This window comes from Vombatus ursinus, unplaced genomic scaffold (genome assembly GCF_900497805.2).
Source record: "Vombatus ursinus unplaced genomic scaffold, bare-nosed wombat genome assembly UNPS02014812.1, whole genome shotgun sequence".
Taxonomy (NCBI): domain Eukaryota; kingdom Metazoa; phylum Chordata; class Mammalia; order Diprotodontia; family Vombatidae; genus Vombatus; species Vombatus ursinus.
The window spans coordinates 24086745-24112905 of record NW_020954590.1 but is presented as its reverse complement, the minus strand read 5'-3'; the positions used below and the strand labels follow the sequence as shown (position 1 = coordinate 24112905).

At 37.4% G+C, this 26161-nt stretch overlaps 1 protein-coding gene across 3 annotated transcripts; it reads left to right on the top strand.

Annotated features, from left to right (window-relative positions):
• Positions 1 to 1802: 1802 nt before the first annotated feature.
• On the top strand, positions 1803 to 25674 carry LOC114053925 (peroxisome biogenesis factor 2). Of its 3 annotated transcripts, none has more exons than XM_027877074.1 (3): positions 1803 to 2036; positions 22171 to 22295; positions 23375 to 25674. In XM_027877074.1, the coding sequence occupies exon 3, from the start codon at positions 23395 to 23397 to the stop codon at positions 24310 to 24312; it is 918 nt and encodes a 305-aa protein (XP_027732875.1). In that variant the 5' UTR covers positions 1803 to 2036; positions 22171 to 22295; positions 23375 to 23394; the 3' UTR covers positions 24313 to 25674. The 3 variants fall into 3 exon arrangements, with proteins under 3 accessions (XP_027732875.1, XP_027732877.1, XP_027732876.1); XM_027877076.1 differs by lacking the exon at positions 1803 to 2036 and adding an exon at positions 2213 to 2368; XM_027877075.1 differs by lacking the exon at positions 1803 to 2036 and adding an exon at positions 21420 to 22079.
• Positions 25675 to 26161: the final 487 nt, after the last annotated feature.

The following is a 26161-nucleotide window of genomic DNA, read 5'->3' as shown; positions in this document are numbered from 1 at the left end:
TCTCTGTTGGCTACTGAAGACCTTCAAAATCTGTCCTCAACCTCTGTTTCCAGATTTATTTCATATTTAAGTACTCTATTTTGCAGCCAAATCAGACTAAAAACATTTTCCTAAACTCAGCATTCTATCTCCTGACTATGCTGTCATACATAGCTTAACCCCTAGCCTGGAGTGCATTCTCGCCTTACCTCTGCCTATCAGTATTATTCAGTTTCCTCTTTGTAGAAAAAAAAAAAAATGGGGGTTACATTTTAATTTCCGAACTGTCTCCCTCTGTCCTATTTCCCAAAGGATTAGTTCAAATGTCACTTCCTTTTCAAAGTTTTCTGGACCACCCCAGTTATATTTACTTATCTGTGCACATTGTTTTTTTTCCCCGTAGAATATATAAACTCTTTGAAGGATGCACTGTTTCATTGTTCTTTGAATCTCCAGGCTGGCTAGCACAGTATCTCGAAGGGCATAAAGTAGGTGCTTTAGAAATATTTGTCAAAATGAACTGAATCTTTGACGCTATGTTTGAAATTCCTATTTATATAGAGCTTGATAAAAAAAAAATTCTCCCGAAATGTCCAATTATTCGTGTTCTAAATGATGCTGAGGTCTGCAGGTTGATCAATGAGGTAGCAATGATTGACAAGCAGTGCAGTGTTATTAATGCCAATTATACATTAAAGGTAGCACACCAAGGTGAATGTTGCAATTGTCTAATGAAAAGAACTTCCTAATGGCAGGTGTACCTGTAGTACAATGGCACCCCTAGGGGCAAGCTCCTGTGATCTAAAAGGAAAAGGCAGTATTGTACTATAGAAAGAGCTGCTTAATTTGGAGTCAAGAGAACCTGAGTAGAAAGCCTGATTCTGCCACCAAAAAACCTGCGTGACCTTGGGCAAGTCATTTAACCTCTCTGGGACGAGGGAGGCTGGACTAGAGCTTACCTAAAAGTCTCTTACCATTAAAAATCCTACGACTTTAAGTGTCCCTGCCCATGCACACAATGGAGAGCTTTTCTTCCAGCTGATAAGCCCTTAGTGAAGCTCTCTGGGGTTACTGTGCAGCATTGATCAAAAGCAACCCCGCCGATGCATCAGCACTAGATACCTGTAAACTGAGATCTTGAGGTTCTTTGCCCCTCCAAAACTCCAACGCTAAACGCTATAGCCTCAGTCCACAGCAACCCCGGCATCTCTCAAGCCCCTTCCAATTCTAAACCCTGCCTGCTATTCGGGTAGGAGCTGACTCAATTCCCCGTCAGCGTCTGCAGCTTCGGCAGCACCGCTCCTTCCCCTCCCCACACCTCGCTCCCCACTGCCACCATCATTCCTCCTGTTCCCCCAATTCTCGCTACTTTATTCTATTATTATTAGCTCCTTTTCCCGCGAAACCTTTGCCAGACAGAGGGTACACGGCTGACTCCAGGTCTTCTTTGAGCAGTATGGCCTTTTAGTTACATCGCTGGCCAATCAGTGCGCTTCTTTGCTTCCACGTGGCGGACTGACCAATCACAGCGCCACTAGACGTGCAAATCGTGTTTTCGGCTCTTCTCGGTGCATTTCATAGTTCGTTTTGGGCCCTTGTCTCGACCTAAATCAGGGCTGGGGGAGGAGGTGCGGCTAGTGTGTCAGGGGGGGTTGCGGGAAGGTGGGGGGGTGGGTTGATATGTGTGTGCGCGTTCGTGTGCGTTCGTGTGCTCCCTTGCTTCAGCTACTTCCGGGTCTGGAGTCGCTCCGGAAGCCCTAGGTTCCGGAAGTATGGCCCTTGGGGAGCCGAGGTCGGCCTAATTGGGGTGGGGGGTGTAAGGGGGAGGGGGAAGCGTCCACCGAATGTTTCCGAGAAAGTCCGCCTGGACCGTGGTTTCTCCCACATCATTCCTGCCGGCGTCGGCTCTTCGGTGTCCGCGCGTGTGCGTGCAGTGATTGACAGCCGGCAGGCCAATCGCCTGGTCCTTCCTCGCTCGGGGCGTTGCCCGTTTGGGGGCCCGGTCCGCGAGCTCCGGCCTGCGTGGTTACGCCCGCGGACCGGCTTCCTCGTTCCAGGTAGGAGCAAACAAAAGTGCCCGGACTCCGGAGGGGCGGGGAAGAGGAAACTGGGCGGAAGCTGCCGCGCGCCCCCGACCCCCTCCAGTGCCCGCGGCCGAGTCCGAGAGCTCGCCGAGCCGCGGCGGGAGCTCTCCGTGCTTTGCCCCGAGGCCTTCTCGAGGAATTCCGACCCACTGGGCCTGGGGGCGGGGGGTCGTTGGCTCTTCCGGCTCAGGCCTCCCCAGATCCCCGAAGGCCCCGTCCAAATGCCCGCATCGCCACCGGGTAGACGCATCCCGGCCTTTCCCAAGTCTGTTCCTCAGGAGCAAGTTCCTAACACTTTCCAACAAGTATGCTCACTGCAGGGGCTTCTCTACCGTAAAAATAGTTAGCGATGGAAACCGGCTTACAGAGGGGTCAGTTATTGGAAAATTGGCTTCTGATAAAGGGGGAGGAGGAATTGTGATGCCACTTAATACAGGTTAGGGTGCTAAAAGTTACAGCGTCACTTTTTTTTTTTATGAAGTACTGCGTCATTCTTAAAATAACTTTTTAAACGGTCCATGTAGTGGCGTAAAGCACCCTGTCAATTAACACGCGTTTATTAAGTTTCTACTATGTTAAGCGATAGAGTCACAAAGCAAAAACCAGGCAGGTGGTGAAGAGTGCTGGGTCTGGAGTTCAGATGTGGCCTCAGATGCTTACGAGTTCAGCCACCTTGAGCATGTCATTTAAGCTCTACCTGCCTCAGTTTACTTAACTATAAAATGAAAATCTTAATATCACCTGTCTCTTAGAACTGTTGTGAGAGGATCAAATGTGAATATTTGTCATAGACTTTGCTAGCTTACTTTTTGAAGGGGAGGGGATGGGGACGTTGTGTACGCAAATGACATACAAAATAAGTAAAAAGTCAGTGGGGGAAGAGGAAAACTAGCATCTAAGGAGAACCAGAAGCATCTCCGGTAAAAAATGGCTCTAGAGCTGAGCTTTGATGAAAGCTAGAGATTCTAAGAGGTGGAAGTGAAAAGGGAGTGCTTCCCAAGCCTGGGGGACAGGACGAAAAGTCTTGGAGCTAGGAATAACTTGTAGGAGGGACTGCAAGTAGGCATGAATGAACGAACGGAACGAACGAATGAATGAATGAAAGAAAAAGCATTTATTGCTGTGTGTCAGACTGTCATTTTCTTGGAACACATACAAACAAAGTTTTGCAGGATCTTACAGTGTATAAAAAAGTAATATATAATAAACCATGAAAGGTATGCTGGAGCCAGATTATTAAGAGCCTTAAATGGCAAACAGAGAAGTTTGCATTTTATCCAAGACGAAGTAGCAGGGTAATGACATGATCCAAGCTGGTAAAGTAATAGCATTTTTGGATCTGAATCCTGTCTCTACCCTTTAATACCTTGGATGAGTTTATTAACTTTGTCCTCAGTTTCCTCATCTATAAAATAGGTATATTGTACTAAATGACCTACCTTACAGGACCCTTTTCAATTATAAACTTTGATCCTAAATTTAAAATTTGGGTTCACTAGTAAAATTTGGGCTCACCCTTTTAATTGCAAAATAAATATTTCCATCAGAGAGTTGGCCCAAATTCACTTTAACTTTGTTACCTTTTAAATTTTACCAAATTCATTTTGACTTGGTTAACTTTTTAACTAAAAAAAAAATTTGTAATAATTATAATAGAACTGGCATTTATAAATTACAAAACACTTCTCATAAAGCTTGAGGTAGGTAGAAGTAAGAGTCCTTGAACCAACCTAATGCCCATTTTAAAGCTTAAATGAAAGAGAGGTAAATGTCCATACATTTGGTCTTCATATTACCCCCATGATCTAGGAGGTATAATACAAGTATTATCCCCATTTTACCAATGAGGAAACAGTCTCAGAGTAATGGGTGAAACTAAGACTATAACCCAAGGCTTCTGATTTTTTAACCCAGTGGTAACTTCATTGTATCAGTTTTGCCCTTCTGCAAAATAGATAACAGTTATTCACATCATCTTGGAAGCTATTCATAGGTTGTGCCATGCTTTGACTGTTTACTGTCATTTGGAACCAGGCTCCTAGGATGTCTAAAGTTTCCTTCCTCTCTCCCCTCACATCTTACTGTGTCCATGTTTTCACTTCCCTATGTGGTCTGGGATGTTGAGGAACTAAGCAAATAGGTTTCCTGTCACTTCACTAAGTAATATAGAATAAAGAATATTATCACAAGATGAAAGTATATTGGGGACACAGGTGAATAGCAAAAATGGTTCCTTAGGGAAACATAAAATCACTTGTCTGCCAAACTTCTCAGCTTTATTTTCATGAATCTCTGTCTTACTGGATATTTGCTGTTTCCAGAGTTTTCACTGGTGGTTTTAATTCTTCTGAAGTTGGTTTTGGCACTGCTTGTATCTCTGGTCTTTATGTTAGGATTTTGAGTTAGTTAAGAATCTTGATTCTGTTTGCCCCCTCGGTTTTGGAGTCTTAATATTGAAAATGCTACATGCATGATATCTAATGAAAAGCCAAAGAAATTTTCATCATGTGAGCATTTAGTTTGGCAGAAAAAATCATGTGTATTGTGTGTCTTACCCCAACCCCACTGAAGTTTCTAATATTGACTTCTGAAAACCGTAGAAAAATAAAACCACAATATACACTACAATTTTCTAATCATGGAATACTAAAGGAAGATGTGAACTAGAGGGACAGAGGATCATTGGCTTTTCTTTTTTGTTTTAGGTTTTTATTTGTTTTTCCTTTGTCTTTACAAACTCTGATTTTATCTTGATTACCATTTGCTTTTATTGGAAGAGATTAAAGCTGGGAAATCTTGAGCAGAATATGGATTTTTGAAAGAAATGTGCCAATTTAGTGGATAATTTCCCAAGAAAACCCTTCTTCCTCTACACGTAAACAGCATTAAGGTAGCATAGTCCAGGAGTGATAAGCTAGGAGTCAGGAAACTGGGTTTTAGTCTTGGATCTGAGACTGTCTAGTTAAGTGAAATTGGGCTGGTTAGTTAACTTCTCTGGACCGAAATTTCCTATTCTGTTAAATGAGCAGGTTGGACCAGATTCTCTGAGATTCCTTCAGGCTATAAATGCCATATATAATGAGAGACAGACAGAAAGAGAGAACTTGACACTTTTCAAAGCACTTTTATCTACTCTGTCATCTAATCGTCACAGGCTTTTTGTTATAAAAGATATTTCTGTTCTATATATCCTTTATAATTCTTTTTCACCTCATTCCCTTCCACATCTTCTTCCATCCAGTGACACTGGCTTCTTGTTTGTTCCTCACATAATCCATCTTCCAACACTATATTTTCACTGACTGTCCTTTGTGCCTGGAATTCTCTCCCTCTTCATCTTTGACTCTTGGCTTCCTTGGCATCCTTCAGGACTCATCAGATACAGACTATCTTCTGTATCTTTGCTAATCCCTCTTTATTGCTAGTGACTTCCCTCAAAGATTATCCCCGATTTATCTTGTATATGTCTTGATGTATGTAGTTGTTTGCATGTTGTGTCCCCATCAGACTGTGAGCTTGTAGAGAGCAGGGACGGTTTTTTTGTTTTTCTTTGCCTAGCACATAGCAGGTACTTAATAAATCCTTGTTGACTCAGTACCAAACTACAAAAGAAAAAAGTTCCTTATTTAATCACTTATTAGTTTCTTCTAAACATAAAATTTCTTTTTTTTCTCTAATTTTTTTCTTTCTTCTATTTCAGGGTGTCCCCTCTACAAGCACTATCATGATTCTCTGTGTTTCCAATTACTAATGCTCTCCTCCCACCTGGCTACTTTGCATTTAATTAGATTGCTTTCACAAAATTCTATGGGGAGTCGGGGAATAGAGACCTTGGTAATCCCCTAACCCAACTAATGCCAAAACACAATCCCATCTATGACATTTCCCAAAAGTAGGCATTCAGCCGTGTTTGAAGACCTCCAATGAGGAGGAACCTACTACCACCTGAAGCATCTCCTCCCACTTTTAGGTAGCTTTGGTAGGAAGTTTTTCCTATCATCAAGCCTAAATTTGCCTCTGCAACTTCTACTTGTTTCTGGTTATTGCCCCCTGGGACCAAAGAAAACAAGTCAAATCCCTCTTCTACTTTCCTGACTTTGATATACTTGAAGATTTTCTGGTTTTATTTTATAATAACATAATAACTGACACTGCTTTCCAATTTGCAAATCACTTGACATACATTATTCCATTTTAACCTCACAATAGCCCTGTGAGGTAAGAACCGTAAGTACTGTTATCCTAATTTCACAGTTGTGGGCTCATTAAGTGACTTGGCCAACCTTACCCAGCTGGTAATAGAACTTTGGTCATTTGACTCCAAATCCAGAGTTCTTTTCACAATCTTACCCTGCCTACCCTATACTTTTCTTTACTATTTCTATTTCATACTTAAAGGATCATACTAAAAGAATCTGTGATTGCCTAGGGTCACATAGCTAGTAAGTGTCTGAGACACTTTGAGTTGAACTCAGAAAGATAAGACTTCCTTTTCCTGGCCCAGCACCATGTCCACTCTGCCGCCTAGGTCCCCTGCCTGGCATATAGTAGGTGCTATAGTAGTGTTAGCTATGATAATATTGGGCAGCTAGGGGGCACGGTGGATAGAGTGCTGGGCCCGGAGTCAAGAGACCTGAGTTCAGACATGGCCTCAAACACTAGCTGTATGACCCTGGGCAAGTCACATAACCCTATTTACCTCAGTTTCTTCATCTGTAAAATGAGCTGGAGAAGGAAATGGCAAACCACTCCGGTATCTTTGCCAAGAAAATTCTAAATGGGGTCACAAACAGACACAGCTGAAATGACAACATAATAGAATTGTTAATTCCTATTAATCTGATGGATAAATCTGTCAGTGCTCAGGTTCAAATCACAGAGTCCAAGGAATGACTGTATGAAAGATGATTCTAGAGTAAAGCAAGGTTTATTTGAAGAGTGTGATCACCCCTGAGCTAGTGAATTCACTCCCATCAGACATGTAATCCTTTGCTGGTCCAGTTTTCCACTGATTTCCTCCTTGAATGAATTTGCAAAGTTTTATGGGGAATGAGCCAAGAACTAAGGGAAGCCAATTCTGGTTACTATGAATGAGAAATTAAGAGTGAGGGATGGTAACTTCCTTATCTATAGAAAAGTGGAAGGAAGGAGCCCAGAACGTGTGGTATTTATGTGCTACACTATGAAGTTCATTAGACTGTTGTCATCCACTGTAAATGATCTTCAAGAGTTTTTGTGGCTAAAAATAGAAATCATTACCCTGTAATCAACCTGATAATCTCTCCAACCTTAGATAGGCTAATTTTTTTAAATTTTTATTTCTATTGATACCTTTTATTTTTGTATCATGTTCTTTTCAGAATATAACTTTTCTACTCATCCTATAATGAAGCTTAAGAAGAAATAGAGGCTAAAAAAACAATTCAGCAAAACTAATAATCTGACCGTGTATGACAATGTGATATTTCTTATCCACAGGGAGAGGAAGGTGAATTTTCTCTCTTTTCAAGGGCCAAGTTTGATCATCACAATTATATCCAGCACAGTTCCTGTTATAGAATAGGCACTTAATAAATGCTTGTTGACTTATACAGCATTCACTTTTGTTTCATTCTTTCCATTTACCTTGCAGTTATCATATGTAGTGATTTTCTAGATCTGCTTACTTCATTCTGTATCAATTCTTACTGATTTTCTCCTGTTTCTCTGATGTATTGATATTTAGTATTTCATTACATTCATTTACCACAGGTTATTTAATCATTCCCTGTTAACGGGCATCTGCTACGATTCCAGTTATTTGCTGCCATAAAAAGTGCTGTTGTGAATGTTTTGGTATGATATGGGTCTTTCTGTCATTGACCTCCTTCATATAGCGCACTAGCTGTAGAATCTCTGGGTCAAAAGGTATGGATGGACATTTTAGTCACTTTTTAAAAACATACAGCTACCTTTGACCTAGCAATAGCACTTCTAGGGCTGTATCCCAAAGAGATGATAAAAATGGGAAAAGGACCCACATGTACAAAAATATTTATAGCAGCTCTTTCTGTGGTGGCAAAGAATTGGAAATTGAGAGAATGCCCATCAATTGGGGAATGGCTGAACAAGCTGTGGTATATGAATGTAATGGAACACTATTGTGCTATAAGAAATGATGAGCAGGCAGACTTCAGAAAAACCTGGAGAGATTTGTATGGACTGATGCTGACTGAAGTGAGCAGAACCAGGACAAGGTTGTACATAGTGTCAGCCACATTGTGCGATGAGTAACTTTGATAGACTTAGCCCTTCTCAGAAATGCAAGGATCTAAGACATCTCCAAAAGTCTCATGATGGAAAATGCTATCCACATCCAAAGAAAGAACTATAGAGTTGGAATGCAGATCGAAGCATACTATTTGCTATTTTTTCTTCTGTTTTGTTTTGTTTCCTCTTTCTTGTGGTTCTAATTCTTCCTTACAAAATGACTAATGTGAAAATATGTTTAATAGGAATGTATATGTATAGCCTGTATCAGATTGCATGCTGTCTTGGGGAGGGAGGGGAGAAAAATTTAAAACTCAAAAGCTTATGGAAGTGATTGTTGATGAATCAAAATAAATTAGCTTTTTATTTTTTTAAAATAAATTAATTTTGAAAAAATTTTAAAAAAACATACAGCTAGGTACTGATTAGTGCAAATAATGAATCCCCTCATATGGTCACATGTATTCAGATTCACATGTGTGAAGTTATAATTCTGTCAAATGCAGTCTTTGTTCTAACTCAATGGAAATATACAGTGCAAATTTGAATATTGCAACAACTTCAAAGAATTCATTATTTTCCACTGTTTGGAACCTAGCTGTAATTACAGATTGCTTTTTCCACCTCTTATCTTTGTTGCCAGTTTGCAAAGTATATGAAGTGAAAATTCAGAATTGTTTTGATTTATATTTTTCTAACCATTATTTGCAGATTTGGATATGTTATTTTTATAAATAGATTTGATTGATATGTTTTATTTCTGCATCAGATAAATTTTCCCTTTATCCTTCTCCCTCATCTCAACCAGAAAGCCTTCCCTTATAACAAAGATTTGGTGATTCAGTAGAATTTTCTAAATAAACCATCATGTCATCAGCAAGTAGGGATAATTTTGTCTCCTTTGCCTATCTTTACATCTTGAACTTATTTTTCTGGCCTTAATGCTATTGCTTACATTTTTAGAGCTTCTATTAAATACTACCTGAGAAAGGGGGCATCTTTGTTTTACTCCTTTATTTATTGGCAAAGCTTCTAGTGATTCTCCATTGCATATGATGATTGCTTTTGGTTTAAGATATATGCTTTTTGTCCTATTAAAAATACCTCTTTAATACCTATGCTTTGTATGGTTTTTAACACAGATGAATGTTCTGCTTTGGCAAATGCTTTATCAGCATTTATTGAGATAATTATGTGGCTTTGTATATTTTTGCTTTTAATATCAATAATTATGTTGATTGTTTTCCTAATGTTGAACCATCCTTGTGTTCCTTATGTAAATCTAACTTCATCATAATGAATGATTTCTTTGATGAATTGCTGTAGTCTGGCAAGATTTTATTTACAGTTTTTGAATCAATGTTTATTAATGATAATTAGTTTATAGTTATTTTGTGTTTTATCCCTTTCTGGTTTAGCTGTTAGGACTATATCTCATAAAAAGAATCTAATAAAACACTTTTTCAGTTTTTGAGAAAAATATGGTTGTGCTAATTGTTGTTTTTATTAAAAGTTTGATAGAATTCTTCTGTGGACTCAGCAGGAATGAAAGCTTTTGTTTTTGTTTTCCTTTTCTCTTGATAGTTCCTTTACAGCTAGTTCTTTTTCCTAGTCTGATACTAGATTGCTTAACATGTCTGGTCTTTTGTTAGTTTTGTTGTTTTATGTTTTTGAAGATAGTCCTCTGTTTTGTTTATAGTTTTGTTACTATATAACTGTTCATTGTAGGTTCTGATTATTTTTATTTCTTCTGAGTTTGTTATGATTTTACTTCATTCACTTGCTGTTTTGTTGTTTTGACTTTTGCCCTCTTTTTAAGCTAAGTGGCTAAAAGTTTATCAATTTTGATAGTATTTTCAAAAAATCATTTTTGAGTGATTTTTTTTCCTTAGGTTTCTATAGTCTCAGATCCAGTTTTTCTATTTTTCTTGTGATTTTCAATCTCTCCTCTTTTTTTGCTTGTTTTGGATTATTCACTTTCTAATTTTAAATGCATATTCAGTTATTTAATCCTCTTTTTCTATTTTACTAATATATTTTAGGAACATAATGTTTTCCCTGAGAACTATTTTAGCTACATTCTAGAAATTGTAGTACAATTTTTTCATCATTATCATTGTCGTTCACATAATGATTGTTTCTGTGATTTTTTTTTTCCTTTGAACAATTCGTTATTTAGGATTTTATTATTAAGCTTCCATTTAGGTCTATGTCTTTTGTTTGTATTCTCTGAATTGATTACTATTTTTATTGTGTTATGGTCCATAAAGAATGTGTTTACTTTTTCTATCTTTTCACATTTATTTAGAATATGTCTATGCCCTAGTATATGGTCAGTTTTTGTAGAAGTTACATGTGGAGCTAAGAAATACATTTATTATCCTATTTAGAAGACACTGTAAATCTTTTAGCTCTAGTTTCTCCAAATTTGTTCAATTCTATATTTTCCCTTTCATTTATCTTGTTGGGTTTGTCCATATCTGAGAGAGAGACATTAAAGTCTTCTATTATTATTGCATTACTATATCTTTTTGTAATTTGATTTACTTTTCCTTTATGAAGTTAAATATTATGACATTGGAACACATAGATTGAATGTTAATGTTTGTTTATGGTTCCTTTCAGCATAATTGACTTTGCTTGTTTATCTCTTCATATTGTAAATTTTTGCTTTTGCTTTGTCTGATATGATTGCAACTCCTACTTTTTATGCATAGTAAATTTGTTCTAGCCTCTCATTTTTTATTCTATGTATATCTTTTCTTGTATTATCTTTCTTGAAACTGTAAGATAATGCTTTTTTTTCACTATCATTCTCATTTTATTATATTATTTAATGCATTTACATTGAGGGGAGGCAATTGGGGTTAAGTCCCGGGTCACACAACCAAATAAGTGTCTGAGGCCGAGTTTGAACTCAGGTCCTCCCTACTCCAGGGTCTGTGCCAGGGGTGGGGAACCTGTGGCCTCAAGGCCACATGTGGCCTTCTAGCTAGATCCTCAAGTGTGGCTCTTTGACCAAATCCAAACTTCATAGAACAAATCCCCTTAAATAAAAGGATTTGTTCTGTAAAACTTGGACTCAGTCAAAAGGCTGCACCCAAGGACCTAGAAAGCCATATGTGGTTCCTCAAGGCCTCAGGTTCCCCACCCCTGCCTGTGCTCTATCCGTTGTGCCACCTAGCTCCTCCAGTCCATTCTCATTTAAAGTTATGAGAGTTGTGTTTATATTTTCCTCTATTTGTGTCTCTAGTATTTTTTAATTGATGTTTTTTGGGGGGGGAGGGGGTTGGCTCTACCATTAGTTTTGCCTAATCTACATTGCTGCAACCCTATTCCCACAAGCACTCTGACCTTGCTTACCCACCTTTCCTACCCCTTTCTCTTTGTCAGCCTTTTCCCTAGTTTTATAGTTTTTCCTAATTTATTTTTATTTCTTTTACTTATGTAATTCTTCCCCCTTCTTTCTTTTTCTTTTTCATTTCTCAGTTAAGTGGCATATTCAGAATCCTTCTTCATCTACTTCCTTTCAATTTATTTTGTTTTTTAGTTTTTTTTTCTTTTTCTGTACTTTTTTTCTATAAGAGTCTTTATTCTCTTCCTTTCTGTCTATTCTCAACTTTTATTTTTGATTTATGATCTGTGTACTTAGTATTTCCTTAATCTCTTTGTGTTCCTTGTGGAATTAAAGCTTCTAAAGAACGAAGTATGATCTCCTTCTCCTAAACAATTTCTGTTACTACATTTATACATCTTTCCCCATCATCCCTTTTTCTCTTGTGCTTCACACTTACAGATATTATTTCATAAGGGAAGTAATGAGATATAAAAATCATAGAATTGTAGAACTAGGAGGGACCTTAATGATAATCTACTGCAACTTTCTTCTTATACAGACAGAAACACTTGGGCCTATACAGATCAAACAACTGGCACAGATGAGTGGCAGAGCCAAGACTAGAACCTGGTTTTCCTTTCTCAGACCACTGTTCTTTGTGCTGTGCCATACTGAACACTCTCTGTCTTTCTCTCTCTCTCTCTCTCTCTCTCTCATTCTCTCTCTCATTTATATTTTCCTGACAATTTAGAATTAGAAGTGATCCTGGGACCATCTATTCTAACCCATACCTGAAAAGGAATCCCCACTTATAATATACCTGACAAATGGTCATTTAGCTTCTGCTTGAAGCCATCCAAGAACAGTGAAGAGCAACCCACCATCTTCAGTCAACTGATTTCACTTTTTCTCTTATAATATTTGCTAAAGTGCTAAACTGGACTTAGTCTTCTTTTTTTAGTCTTTACACTCCTTCCTTTCACATTTGGTAATGATTTCTTCTGAATAATATACAATGTTCATTTATAATCTTTCTATCTATCCATCCATCTATCTATATCTATCTATCTATCTTTCTTTCTGCTGACCGCTTGAGGGCCACCATAGGTGATATGATGTTCTTATTAGCATGGAATATCTTCACATTTCATTGTCCAGCATTCTACTTTTGCGTGGCCTTCAAGAGAAAGTCATGGTTTAAATAATCAAAAGTTCATTAGTCTTCTTAATTACAACAAAAAATCCCAGTCATTTTCCATCCCTTAATGGCAAACCTCTAAATTTCATGTGTCATCACATATTCTATTCTTACCATCATTTGCAGCCTGATACTGGCATAAGTTTTGTATAATGTTGAGTAATGCCAGTGGTCTCCAATTTCTAGTACTTCACCTTTCCTCATTTTAAATTCTCATTATTAATAGTTCTTGTCTCATTTTTGGTCATTTTGCCTTTCTCCTATATGCCATTAAAAACTGCTGCCAAAGACAGCTGCTTTAAACAGTCCTCAAAAGTCTTGCAGTACTCAGCTGTGGGGTAATTAGGCCCCAGAGCACTTTTCTTCCAACAATTTAATCTTACTGTTTACTTCTCAGGCTATGACGTCTGCATCCAAATTGCTTATTTCTTCATCCTTTGATTAGAATCCTGGCACAGGCCCATGCTCTTGCCCCTGGATCTGTAACTATTCTGGGTCTTGAAAGAGTTCTATTATTTAAATTTAAAAAAAAGAAAACAACACCTTCCTCTATTACCCACAGCTTCTTGTTTGTTCCATGTCATCTTAATGTGTCTGTTTTTATCTTTTGAGCATACCTCCACTTTCTGTTTTCCTTTTACTCTTAAATATCTTTTGGGGATGGCTTTATTTTCTTACTTGATCTTCCTTATATCTTTATCACCTAATCCTGTCAATGCATACTTGTCTCATTTGTTCTTTTATTTTTACTACTCTGCTCTAGTTTCTTTTCCTTCCTGTATCCATGCTTTCCATCAGATATTCCTGAAGGTGAAAATAAATGCTTTACTATTTAATGCCTTTGGCTTTTCTCCTCTTTTTGAGATCTAAATGTGAAGATCTCAAGTCTGTGAGGATGATAGGGTAAGTGTTTTACAGATGAAGAAACTGAGGTAATAGACTACTTATATTGAATGCAAAGTGATGGAGCTGAGACTAGAACACAAGTCTAATATAAAAACTTGTTCCATGATTATTCAAGTATCATTTCTACAGTATTCTTTCTTTTTCAAGATTGTCCTGTATCACAGTTATAGAAAGAGAAGTGAAAAGTGTGATGTTCAATTAAAATTGCCCTAGAGATTGAGTGAAAATATCAGGTCTGTCCACTTTTGAGGGGCAGCTAGGTGGCACAAACTCATACTAGCTGTGACCCCAGCCAAGTCACTTAACCCTGTTTGCCTCAGTTTCTCCTCTGTAAAATGAGCTGGAGAGGGAAATGGCAAATCACTCTAGTATCTCTGCCAAGAAAACCCCAAATGAGGTCCTGAAGAATCAGATGTGATCGAAACAACTCAACAATTATTACTTTTATAGTAAAATAAGTAGTGTGATAGTTTTCAAAAAGATTAGTAAAACACAAAAGGTGTTGATGTTGTCTTTCATTTTTAACCAAAAGATCTACTGTTCTTAGCAAAATGTAACTTGTAAAATATAGCGCTATTGACAAACACTTAAGGAAATAAGATGGCAGAATTGTAAAAAAAAAAAAAATAGCGTCATGTTAGGCATCCTAAATTTGTTAAAGCTATAGCTGCACAATTTTAAAATGAACATTAGGATTTAGAATAATGAAGCACCATATCTTTATAAGGTAAACCTTGTCCTATTTAGGCTAAAGGAAGTAGGCAAGAGAAAGAAGTGAAGGAGATTAATTTACCTGCATAAAGTCATTAAGTAATTCAGTAACAAAGGTGGGATTTGAACTCAGTTTTTCACTTCCAGTCCTGTTCACTGTCCACAAAGTCACACTATTGCTAATGAGACTTAGTGATAACTTGTTCTCTTATGCCTGTGTTTGTAATTTGTTCTGGGAATAGCTGTCCTGCTAAATCCCTTTTTGATGCATGTCCCATTTATTAGTATTGATTTCAATGCAATAGACAGTAAATCTATCTGACTTCACAAAGGAAATAAAATATTTGGGTATGGGCAAGAAGCTTAGCAATCTTCAGTCACAGAATTAAATTTGCATAACTATCCCCAATCCTTTAAATTAGGGTTGGTTATGTGTATGTTTCCCCTTCAGCTTTTTTAAAAACTGAAGTGGCTAATGGGATGTTCAGTCTCATCCTCTTTGATTACTAGAAGAGTTAGAGGAGCATGACTTTGTAGAAATTAGTTTATTATTGTAGAATTAGAGTAGTATAGCGTGTGTGTGTGTGTGTGTGTGTGTGTGTGTGTGTGTGTGTGTACGTAAATATGTGTTGGGACAGGAGCAAAGAAGGTTGTGGGACAGATGAGACCTTAGATGTTATTTGGGAATCATGCATTTCTGCTGACAAGGTTTACAGATCTGTAAATTTGAATGTAGAATTTTTGTAGGCAGTATGCATTGACAAATATGCCTAATGGTAATACATCTAATACTGAGAGTCTCGGAACAAGTCAATAATAATGGCTTATATTGATAGCAGCAATGTAGGAGATGTTACTTGGTATTATAGCTAAAATCCATGTTATCCCCTTAATCATAATTACATTAATATTGACAGGCCCTTGACAATACTCACATTATTATTGATAAATTTCTGTCAATAACATGTTTCTAAATAAAATATATTCATTCATAATTTGTACAATACTCAATAAAAGCTCTAAAATACATCCTGAGAAATTCCTGTTTCCTCAGTGATATACATTAATTTGTTTTGGTTATGGAATATGCTATATAAGAAGCGCTTTTGATTTTTGGAGACAAAAATAAAACAAAACATGTATTATTTTTAAAAAGAAGTTATATATTGCTATTCTTGGTAAACTGATTTTCAGTTGTTTTTCAGTGAAAGAAAAGCAACGTGACATGCCTGGTGATAAAATGTCAGCAGGAGACCTTTTTAATAGTTTTTAGTGCAAGATCATTTTGTCTTAAACATATTTATGTGACAAGTTAATCACCCTAACCTTGGTAGACGTTACACCTTTTATCTGGTCTTCTTTTTGCCTTAAGCATTCCCTTCATATATCTCTGACTTGGGGTCTCCTTTGCTAAAAAGATAATAACCTGTTGGTGGTTGGACTCTTTTTTTTTTTTTCCGGTTTTTATTGACTGGAAATACGTGACCAAGGCTTAATTTTTAGGACTTTAAAAGGTCAGGAAAAGGGGACGAAAATGTTAAAAGCATGAGATAGCATGTGTGGAGTAAAGAAAAATGTGGGACCCCCCTGAAAATATTCTGGTCAAATCAAGTTATGTTAGTAAGATTGTATGGTGAGCTTAAAATCATAACAATCAATTCAGTCCAATTCAACAAACATTTATTAAGTACTTGCTTGTGCCAGGCACTATGTTAACTGCTGAGGATATAAAAACATAAATCAAATAGTCCCTGTCTTCAAAGAACTTATATGCTGTTATGCATAGCACTGGGTATCCTAAAAGTTTTAGTGCAGTTTTAAGCTTACTAAAACCTAAAACTGCACTAAGACCTTTGGGATACCTTGTATACAAAGGAATTTCCAGGAAGAAGATATTAACAACTGATGGGATCAGGATAGGCTTCCTGAAGGATATAATACCTAGAGCTGTAGTTTGAAGCTCAGTGTTCTTAGTGGTAGAGATGAAGGAGGAGTGCATTCCAGGCAAAAGGCACAGATGGGAGTAATGGAATGACATGGGAAAGGAGCAGTGAAGTGGGTAAGTTTGACTAGAACTTGTCTGTAATGTACCATAGGTCTAAAAAATTAAGTTGGAAGTTGTAAGGGTCAAACAGCAGGTTTGGACTTTGTCCTCGAGACAGCAGAGAATCACTGCAATTTCTTCAGCAGGATAGTGACGTGGTCAAACCTACATCTTAAGAATTTGTCATCTTTATAGAAGACAGGCTAGAAATAGGGAAACAATTAGGGGACTATTAGTATATGTCAGGGTAAAAAGTGATGAGTGGATGGAGAGAAGGGACAAATGTAAAATACATTAGTTTGGAGTACAGTAATAGAATTGACAAGACAACTGATTGGATGTAAGAAATGAGGGAGAAGGAAGAACAAAGGATGACTCTAAGGTTGCAAACCTGAATGACTAGAAGAATTTTGGTGCCTTTGTTAGAAATAGAGATTATAGAAGAAGGGAGGATTTGGAGAAAGGGTGAGTTATATTTTGAATATACTGAGTTTGAGGCTCCTGTGAGACATTCAGGTGGACTGGGTACACACACACGCACACACACACACTCACAAACTGGTAGAAACTAGATCACTGAGAGGAAATAGAGAAGAATGGCCTATGGCACACCCATGTATGAGAGTGATGTGAATGTTAATCCTGCAAAGGAGACTGAAAAGCAGCCAGACAGGAGAAAGAGAACCGGGAGAGAGGAGCGTCATGAGAGTACGGTGTGGGGAGAATGGCTAGCGGTGATTTACAGGGTCAAAAAAATACAGAAAAGTCAAGAAGGAAAAGGACTGAGAAAAGATAACCTTGGAGAGAACATTTTCAATTGAGTGATGAGCTCAGAAGCCAAATTGCAAAGATTTGAAAAGTGAGTATGAGGTGAGAAAAATCCAACTCCAATAAAGTATACTTTTTGAGCATAAGAGGGAGAGCTAAATATTAAAATGAATATCTGTGAAATGGATGGAGGAAAATAGATAGAATATGGGAGTGGTCAAAATAGAGTTAACATTTCATGAAATCACAGAATTTTGTAGGTAGAAAAGACCAGTGGACATCTAGACTGATACATATTTGAAAAAGAATCCTCTTTACAATATGTCTCATTAAGAGTCAACCAGCCTTTGCCTGAAGACTTCCAGAGAGGAGGAAACCACTACAAATAGAGGTAGCCCACTCCATTTTTAGTTAATTCTTACTCTTGTATGTCTACTGTGGACCACACTATACTGGACAGTGGCATAGATACAAAGTTTAAATAAGATAATCTCTGCCCCCTGTACTGTTAATCAGTTCACACATATCTTCCTAGGTTACTCCTAAGATGTCCTTCTTGTCGTTTCTTATTGTGTAATATTGTATAATAATATTCCATTATATTCATATACTACCATTTATTCAGCGATTCATCTATTGCTTTGTTTCTTCCAGCCGCACTTGAGGTCTTTGTGGCTAAGCTTTTCTTTTCTCTGACTGTTTGTACCTGTAGATAACAGTCTCTTCTGGGTTAACCTCTTGGGCCTCGTGTAACTCATGCTATTTCTTCATTTTGTTTGCCACTTCTCTTCCTTTTTTCATCTCCAGTCTCAATTTCTGTGTTGGAACTTTGTGTTAGGTCCCATCTCTACCTTTTCATGAACTCTTGAATGTAGTGCACAGTTCCTGTTTGGTCTTCTTTCCACTGTAGTCTTGATACCACTGCAATTCTAGATAGGGGTCTCTAGTACCAAGCTTCATTGTCTGCTGCAATCTCAGCTTTTGCTTTCTCTCCAATACCAATTCAATTATTGACAAAATACCCAACTGGGAGTTGGTTCTGAGCCCAGTTCTGGCCCTGATAGGCCCTGATCAAATGATAGAGATAACCCTGGTCTTAGGCTTCTTTGCAAAGCTCCCATCCCTTTCCCTACTTCCCCACCCCTTCCTCCTTCATCATACTGGCTCCTGTATCCCTTCTTGTTGAGCTCACTTTATCTTCTACTGCGGATTTGAGTGCTCCATGGCTCTTGTTACTATTGTATCTCTTAGCAATGACCTATGGAGACTGGGTCTGTGGCCCTCCCTGCTGCTTCAGCAGGTCAGAAATAACATCCCCTCTGTTGTGCTAACTTTCTCCTCACCTGGTACATTGTGAGTATGAGAACCCACGTTTTTAAAACTCTGTGAGGACAGGCCCACTGCAGCCCATCCTGTCTTAGACTGCAGACTTTAGACTGCTTTTCCCCCTCCTGTTCAGAAGGTCTGCACTAAACCATTTAGAATAGTTGAGGCTGCCTTCTACCTCTCTTTTCATCCTCTAAGAACTCATAGGCTTTTGGCTGGTATAATCCTGACCTCTATGGAAGAATTCACTGTTATTTTTTTTTGGTGTTCTTGATGATCATTCTTTATGGTGCCCTTTCAGATATACTTGCTGAAGTGTATTTGGGAGCGCTGGACTGCTCTGTAAAATATTGCCACCTTTTTTTCTTGTAAATTTTCCTTGTTATTATAAACTTAATAAACAGCATCCAACATGGACATAGGCAGAAAAACAAAAAAGGAGATTTTATTTGCAACTGAAAACATCTGTCATGTGCAGTTTGCTATTTCTCCCACTACACACATCTTGGGGTCATTGGGATTTTTTTTTTTTGTGTAATTCAAATTTGACATAGTAATTCCAATGCTATCCTCTCTCTTCTTCTGAACTTTTTTTTCTGTTCATTTTTTAACAGTTCATTGACATTTTTTGATTTCTTTTCTTTTGAAATAAAAGTATCAAAATGTCACCATCTCAACCAGAAGTCTACCTGTGGAGTTCTCATACAGAATTCTTATACCCCCTTTTCTTTCACTCTTAAGTTCAAAAGACATCAATACATGCACTGTAGAATGAGGGACAGGGGAAGCAATTGGAAAGAAAGTATATATAGGTTAATCAATATAGATTTATTAAGCACCTGCTGTGTTCCAGGCACTCTCTTAGGCACTGGAGATATAAATATTTTAAATGAAATAATCCTTACAAGGAGTTTACTTTGTAGTGGGGGGCGCTTATTACTAGAGATGAAACCTGATCCGAATTTTCTTAACTCAAGTAGCTTCATTGTAATGATTCAGGCAGTATCAGACTATCTGTCTGTCTCTCTCACTTTCTCCTTCTCTATGTCTTTCTCTGTCTTTCTCAATTTATATTGAACTAGATAGCATTTAAGAAGAAATCTTGAAATGCCTAAACCGAGGACTTTATACATCTTCAGGATTACCCCAAATTCAGAGATTACTGTCTCCCAACCAGCTGTGGAACAGAATAAATCCCACAAGATTCCCCTCTACTTGAAGCCTATGTCCATCATGATAATCCAAAGACTAGGAGCCTTCTACAATCATGTATTGCTTTAAACTGAGGATACAGAGTGATCCCCTAAGACTGAAGGCAGCATGTTATAGTGAAAAGAATACTGGCTCTGGTATTAGAGTACTTTGACCAAGTTCCTTAGCCTCCCTGGGCCTCAGATTCCTCATCCATAAAATGAGGGGGTTGGATTAGATGACTTTCAAAGTCCCTTCAAGTTCTAGATCCATAATCTTATGCTTGCCATACTTTTTTTTTTCTTCCTCTCTGGGTTTCTTGACCCAGTTGACTTCAGTATCTCATCACCAAATCTATGCCTCATAGACATTTCAAACTCAACATGTACAAAACAGAACTCATTATTTTCCCTCCAAGCCCTACCCTCTTCCCAACTTCCCTGTTATTGTCAAAGGTACCCCCATCCAGTCATGCAGGCTTATAACATTGATTCCCTTGACTACTTGCTTATACTCACCCCACATATCCAGTCTGTTTCCAAGTCTTGTCATTTCTACCTTTTATTTGTCAACTCTTCACTCACACACCCATGTATCTGGTACTGCCCTCATCACTTTCACACTTAAACTATGGCAAGAGCCTTCTGTTTGGTCTCACTACATCAAGTCTTTCCCCAGTCCATCCTTCAACTTAGTTGCCAAGGTGATCTTCCTACAGCACAAGTTTGACCATATCACACCCCCTCCCCACTCAGTAAGCTCTATTGGCCTCTTACACCTCCAGGATCAAATCTAAAGCCTTGTTTGGCATTTAAAACCATCAATAAGGTGGACTCCTTCTTACCTTTCCAGTCTCTCCCTTCCATGTGATATGCGATTCAGTGTCTCTAGTCTTGCATTCCTTTTAAAAGATGTGCCATCTCCTAACTCCATGCCTTTTGACTGACTGTCCTCCATGCCTGGAATGCACTACCTCCTCACCTCTAACTTCTGGCTTCCATCAGGGATCAGCTCAAATCTCGCTTTCTAAAGGAGGTCTTTCTAAGTGGTCCCCTCCATCTACCCCCTACCCAGTACTAGTGCCTTCCCACTTAGATTACCTTCTGTTTATACTATATATCTTGTATGTACAGTTCTTTGAAAGTTGTCTCTCGAATTAGAATATGAACTCATTAAGAGCAGAGGCTATGGTTTTGCCTTTCTTTGTATCCCCAATGCTTGGCACAGTACCTGGCACGTAGTAAATGCTTGCCAATTGATTGCTATTGACATGTGATGTATATCAAAATTATGAGTTGCTTGCTGTTTCTCTGCTCCTTAGGAATTTCAGATGTTATTAAAACAGGTATACTTTGATTTTTTCTTTAATCATTCAAATGATGCTCAACTCTTCTTTTTACTCATGCTATTTTAACATAGTCTATTTGGGGTTGAAAATAGTTTATGATAATCTGGAATTCAGACTAAGGCTATGAAGAAATACAGAATATCCCAAAAACATTAGTGCAGTTTTAGTTTTAAGTTTTAGTAGTATCTTAAAGCTGCAGTAAGGTTTTTGGGACACCCTTTATGGTGATGTAAGGTAGTTAATACTGTGCCATATGTTTTCTTATTTCTCCCACCTCACTCATTCCCCATAATCTTTTCAGTAGTATATAGCCATCCACACTAGAAAGTTTGGGATATTGTGCCATTCACCTGGCAACTCTTCTACTCCCCACCTCGAACATACCAATCTGTACTAGATATCATGCCTCTCCCTAAGTGAATTAAATCTGCTAAGCAATGAGTGGCTAGTGAGTGAGTGCAAACTTGCCTTAATGAATGTATCTAACAACCTAGACCATGTTTTACATCCACCTACCCCAGACATTTTGGGACATCTTGCCACACTACACATTCTGCCCTTCTCCACCCATTCTTTCTACCTAACAGTATCTACCTACCTAACAGTATCAAATCAATCCTGCTATTGCTTCTGAAAAGTACGTTGACATTGGACTGCACTTTGACTGTTCACCATTCCTTTGACTCTCCAACCTTTCCCTGGCACTCTGCTGTATGTGTTGTTCTCCCATTTGATGTAAACTCCTTGAGGGCAATTACTGTCTCATTTCTGGATTTATATCTATAGTGCCTAGCACAGTGTCTGTCACATAGTGGGCACTTCATACAATCTCTTTCATTTATTCATTTGAAGAATTATGCTTCTGTTCCATAGTCTTGGATGCTGTGCTTCAATTAATGCAGCTGAAGTTTGTGTTACCACTTTCAGATCTTTTTCAGGTAAATTAATGTCTCCCCTTCTATCTTGTTCTTGTAAAGTTGATTTTTTAAACCCAGGTATAAAATTTTATCCCTATTTTCATCTTATTAGATTCATCCTGATGTTCTAATCTGTGGTATTCCAGTGATGCAGCCAAAATGTGGATGCTTTTCTATTGAATATCAGTACAGTGCCATATTACAACAAACCAAGCCAGAGTCACTGTCCTTCAGAATGTGAGTATATATACCTCATGTTTCTCTGATTCTAAATCAGGACCCTAACTCTGTAAATGGACTATAATTTGAGGAAAAGAGTAGTCTAGATAAGGGAAAAGACTCCCTACCTCATCATTTTGGTGATGTGTAATATTCCTGACACTTTTGTTCTCTTTTTTATCCTATACCCGTGACCCCTACAGTTCACCACATTTCTGAATAACATTTGTGCTATAGCTTTCAATATTCCTTTGAAAATTTCCCCCATATATAATTTGTACCTATTAGTATTTTAGTGATAATATTACTATATTTATTTGGATTGTTTTTTAAAAAGAATTGATTTTCCCTTGTCAGTTTTCACAGTAGCATGATAGGCATTCACCTCTCTTATCCCCACCACTTGCCTTTATCAATGAAAAGGATAGCGATTAAAAATTAAATTATTCATTTAAAAATATAAATGTGGAAAATGCCAGAGCTACAGATTAAACTCTTGTCTTGATTCACCATCTAGTGAAAAGTTATAGTTTACAGTTATTAGTCTTATGATAAACTTTCCCATTAATCATATTAACTTAAAGGTAATTTGGAAAATAGTGTTAATTTTAATTTTTTTATGGTAATGGTTAAAGTATCTGGCTAAAAGTTTATGGGACACTTCTGCCTTGGAAGTGGTTTGTTGAAAAAAAAATACAACCGGGGCAGCTAGGTGGCACAGTGGATAGAGCACCGGCCCTGGATTCAGGAGGACCTGAGTGCAAGTCGGGCCTGAGACACATAACACTTACTAGCTGTGTGACCCTGGCAAGTTACTTAACCCCATTGCCTAGCAAAAAAGAAAAAGGATACAACCAACTAAATGTGTGTGTGTACACACACATATATACATATATATAGTATGTAAATATATATGAGATAGGAGAAAGAATACAGTTATAATAAAGAAATTATAGTAACTACATTGCTATAGTATATTTTTGCACTGTTTAATGGTATAGTTTTTGTCCTGAATGTCCTGAACACGAATCATGCTTTTACAAAATTTAAGCATTAATAAATTGGGGTGTGTTGACTTATTTGTTTGTTTTCACCAGAGTCCTGCAGTGAAGAAGATATGTCTTCCAAAGGAAAGAATACTGAGCACACAAGCCCTGTACTGAGAATAAGTCAACTGGATGCCCTGGAACTGAACAAAGCCCTGGAACAATTAGTTTGGTCCCAGTTTACTCATTGTTTTCATGGATTTAAGCCAGGGCTCTTAGCCCGGTTTGAACCTGAGGTAAAAGCATTTTTGTGGCTTTTCTTATGGAGATTCACCATTTACTCCAAGAATGCCACTGTGGGACAGTCAATTATGAATATCCAATACAAGAATGATTTTTCTCAAACTCAGAAATATCAGCCACTAAGTAAAAATCAAAAGTTATGGTATGCTGTTTGCACAATTGGAGGAAGGTGGTTAGAAGAAAGATGTTATGATTTATTCCGTAACCACCATTTAGCATCGTTCTATAAAATCAAACAGTGTACTAATTTTATTGTTGGGCTTTTGAAAGTAAGTAGTTTGGTTAATTTCCTGATTTTCCTTCAAAAAGGAAAGTTTGCTACATTGACAGAGCGTCTCTTAGGTATTCGATCTGTATTTTGCAAACCCCAAAACATCCGAGAAGTTGGCTTTGAGTACATGAACAGGGAACTTTTGTGGCATGGTTTTGCAGAATTTCTGATCTTTCTCTTACCACTTATTAATATCCAAAAGTTGAAAGCCAAACTGTCATCTTGGTGTATCCCCATCACAGGTGTTCCTAACAGTGATGATACATTAGCCACCCATGGCAAAGAATGTTCCCTTTGTGGAGAGTGGCCCACTATGCCTCATACCATAGGTTGTGTACATGTGTTTTGTTATTATTGTGTTAAAAGCAGCTACTTGTTTGACATGTACTTCACTTGTCCTAAGTGCGGCACAGAGGTGCAGAGTCTGCAGCCACTAAAGTCAGGGATCGAAATGTCAGAAGTAAATGTTCCTTAGAAACAGAATCCACCTTCTTTAAGCAAAATAGGTAATACTTAAGAATGCATGTCAGAGTCACCATTTCAAATCTCTCTAAAGACATAATTAAGACACTAATCCCTGGAAGCTACATTATGTCAAATTTATTGTGTAAATTCTACTACATCTCGAAAATAAAAGTATCATTAGTTTGAACTTAACCAATTTTAGATTTTTTTTTAAAAAACAATTCCATTTGAAATAAGGATTTGTTTTTGGCTTATGCTCAAAGTGATTTAATGGCTGCTTGCTTACTTTCCTGAATAACAACTAGTAAGAATGTTCTTTCCTGCAAAGAAGTTGAGCTATAAAATGTACCCTAATAGCATGTGGATGCCTTTGTAATATCTTTGGGTCACAGGGTCATATTTAGAGATGGACAGAACTTTTCAGCTCACAGGATCATAGATGGAATGGCCCTCAGAAGCCTTCTAGACCAATTCTTTCAAGATTGCTAAGCAACCCCAGGAAAGTTAAGTGTCTTGCCTGAGGTCACATAGACAGTATGTATCAGAAGACATGTTTGAACCAGGACCTGTGACTCCAAAGCTAGTTCTCTTTGCACTGTATGACACTGCTTCATAAATCATCTCATCTGACCTCCTCATTTGTACAGATAAGGAAACTAAAGGCCCACTGGCTTATCCCAGATCACTAAAGTAAAAAAGTAGTTTGTAATAAGTAATACCTAGGATTTGAACCCAGCTACTCCAATTCCAAATCCCGTGCCCTTTCTTCGTCACCACTGGTTGCCATAGATTACATTTGCTAAATATTTTTTGACTATTTGCATTATTTTAAAATCATGGCACATTATAGGCAATCCTTAATATATTTGAAAAAACACTTGGAATAAGAAGATACTGTGTTCCTTTTGTATCTAGTTGTATGACCACGTTACTTAACCTGTTTGAGCCTTAGTTTTCTCATCTGTAAAATGGAGTAATACCTGTAGTACTTAGCTTATGGGATTATTATGAGGCCCATGACCTAATGTGTATATGTGTATGTGTGTGTATACATATGTACGTATGTATGTATGTATGTATAGTGCTTTGCAAACTCTAAAGTTCTATATAAAGTTAGATGCCTTTACTATTATATTACCTCACTACTATTACATTATGTTACTCATTACTATTATATTACCGCATAACCAGGCTTAAGCAACATCTGAAATTGCCTCTGTCATGTTTCGTACCTTTTTTTTCTCTCAGACTTGCCTAATGATCTTTTAGGAAGTAAAAATAGTTTGGAAATGAAGATTAACTGTATCTTTAGACTTGTGATCTACAGAGTTTTTGATCATATACCTCTATCAGTAAATTAGTTTTGAATGTATGCCATTAGTATGTGTATATTTGCTTAGAAAATCATATGTAAATTTACACAAAAATAGACATTTTAAAGGTTGCACAAAAACAAAAAATGAAAAAAATTGATTTGAGAACAGTAAAAACAATCCTCTTTTCCCAAATTAATAATAATTGTTAATGATGTTTCAGTGAACAGTATGATAGAATATGCCATATTTTTAAAAAATTGGCTTATTTTGTGATAGTAATTCAGAAGTCTTGGTTCTAATTACAGTTTATTTCATTACTTAGTTTTAATGGCTGTCATAGCTGAAAAAAATACCTCACAAAGATATATAGATCTATATGGAAGAAGTACACCATTGGCTTACAAAATCACAATGCTTATTTGTCAATCCCATCCACTAGTTATATAAAGGTTTTTATTAAAATTCAGCTAATAATCTTCCCTAATGTCACTCAGTTCTTGCAAATTAATCAGGTATTATATTTTTATGTATTTAACAAAATTT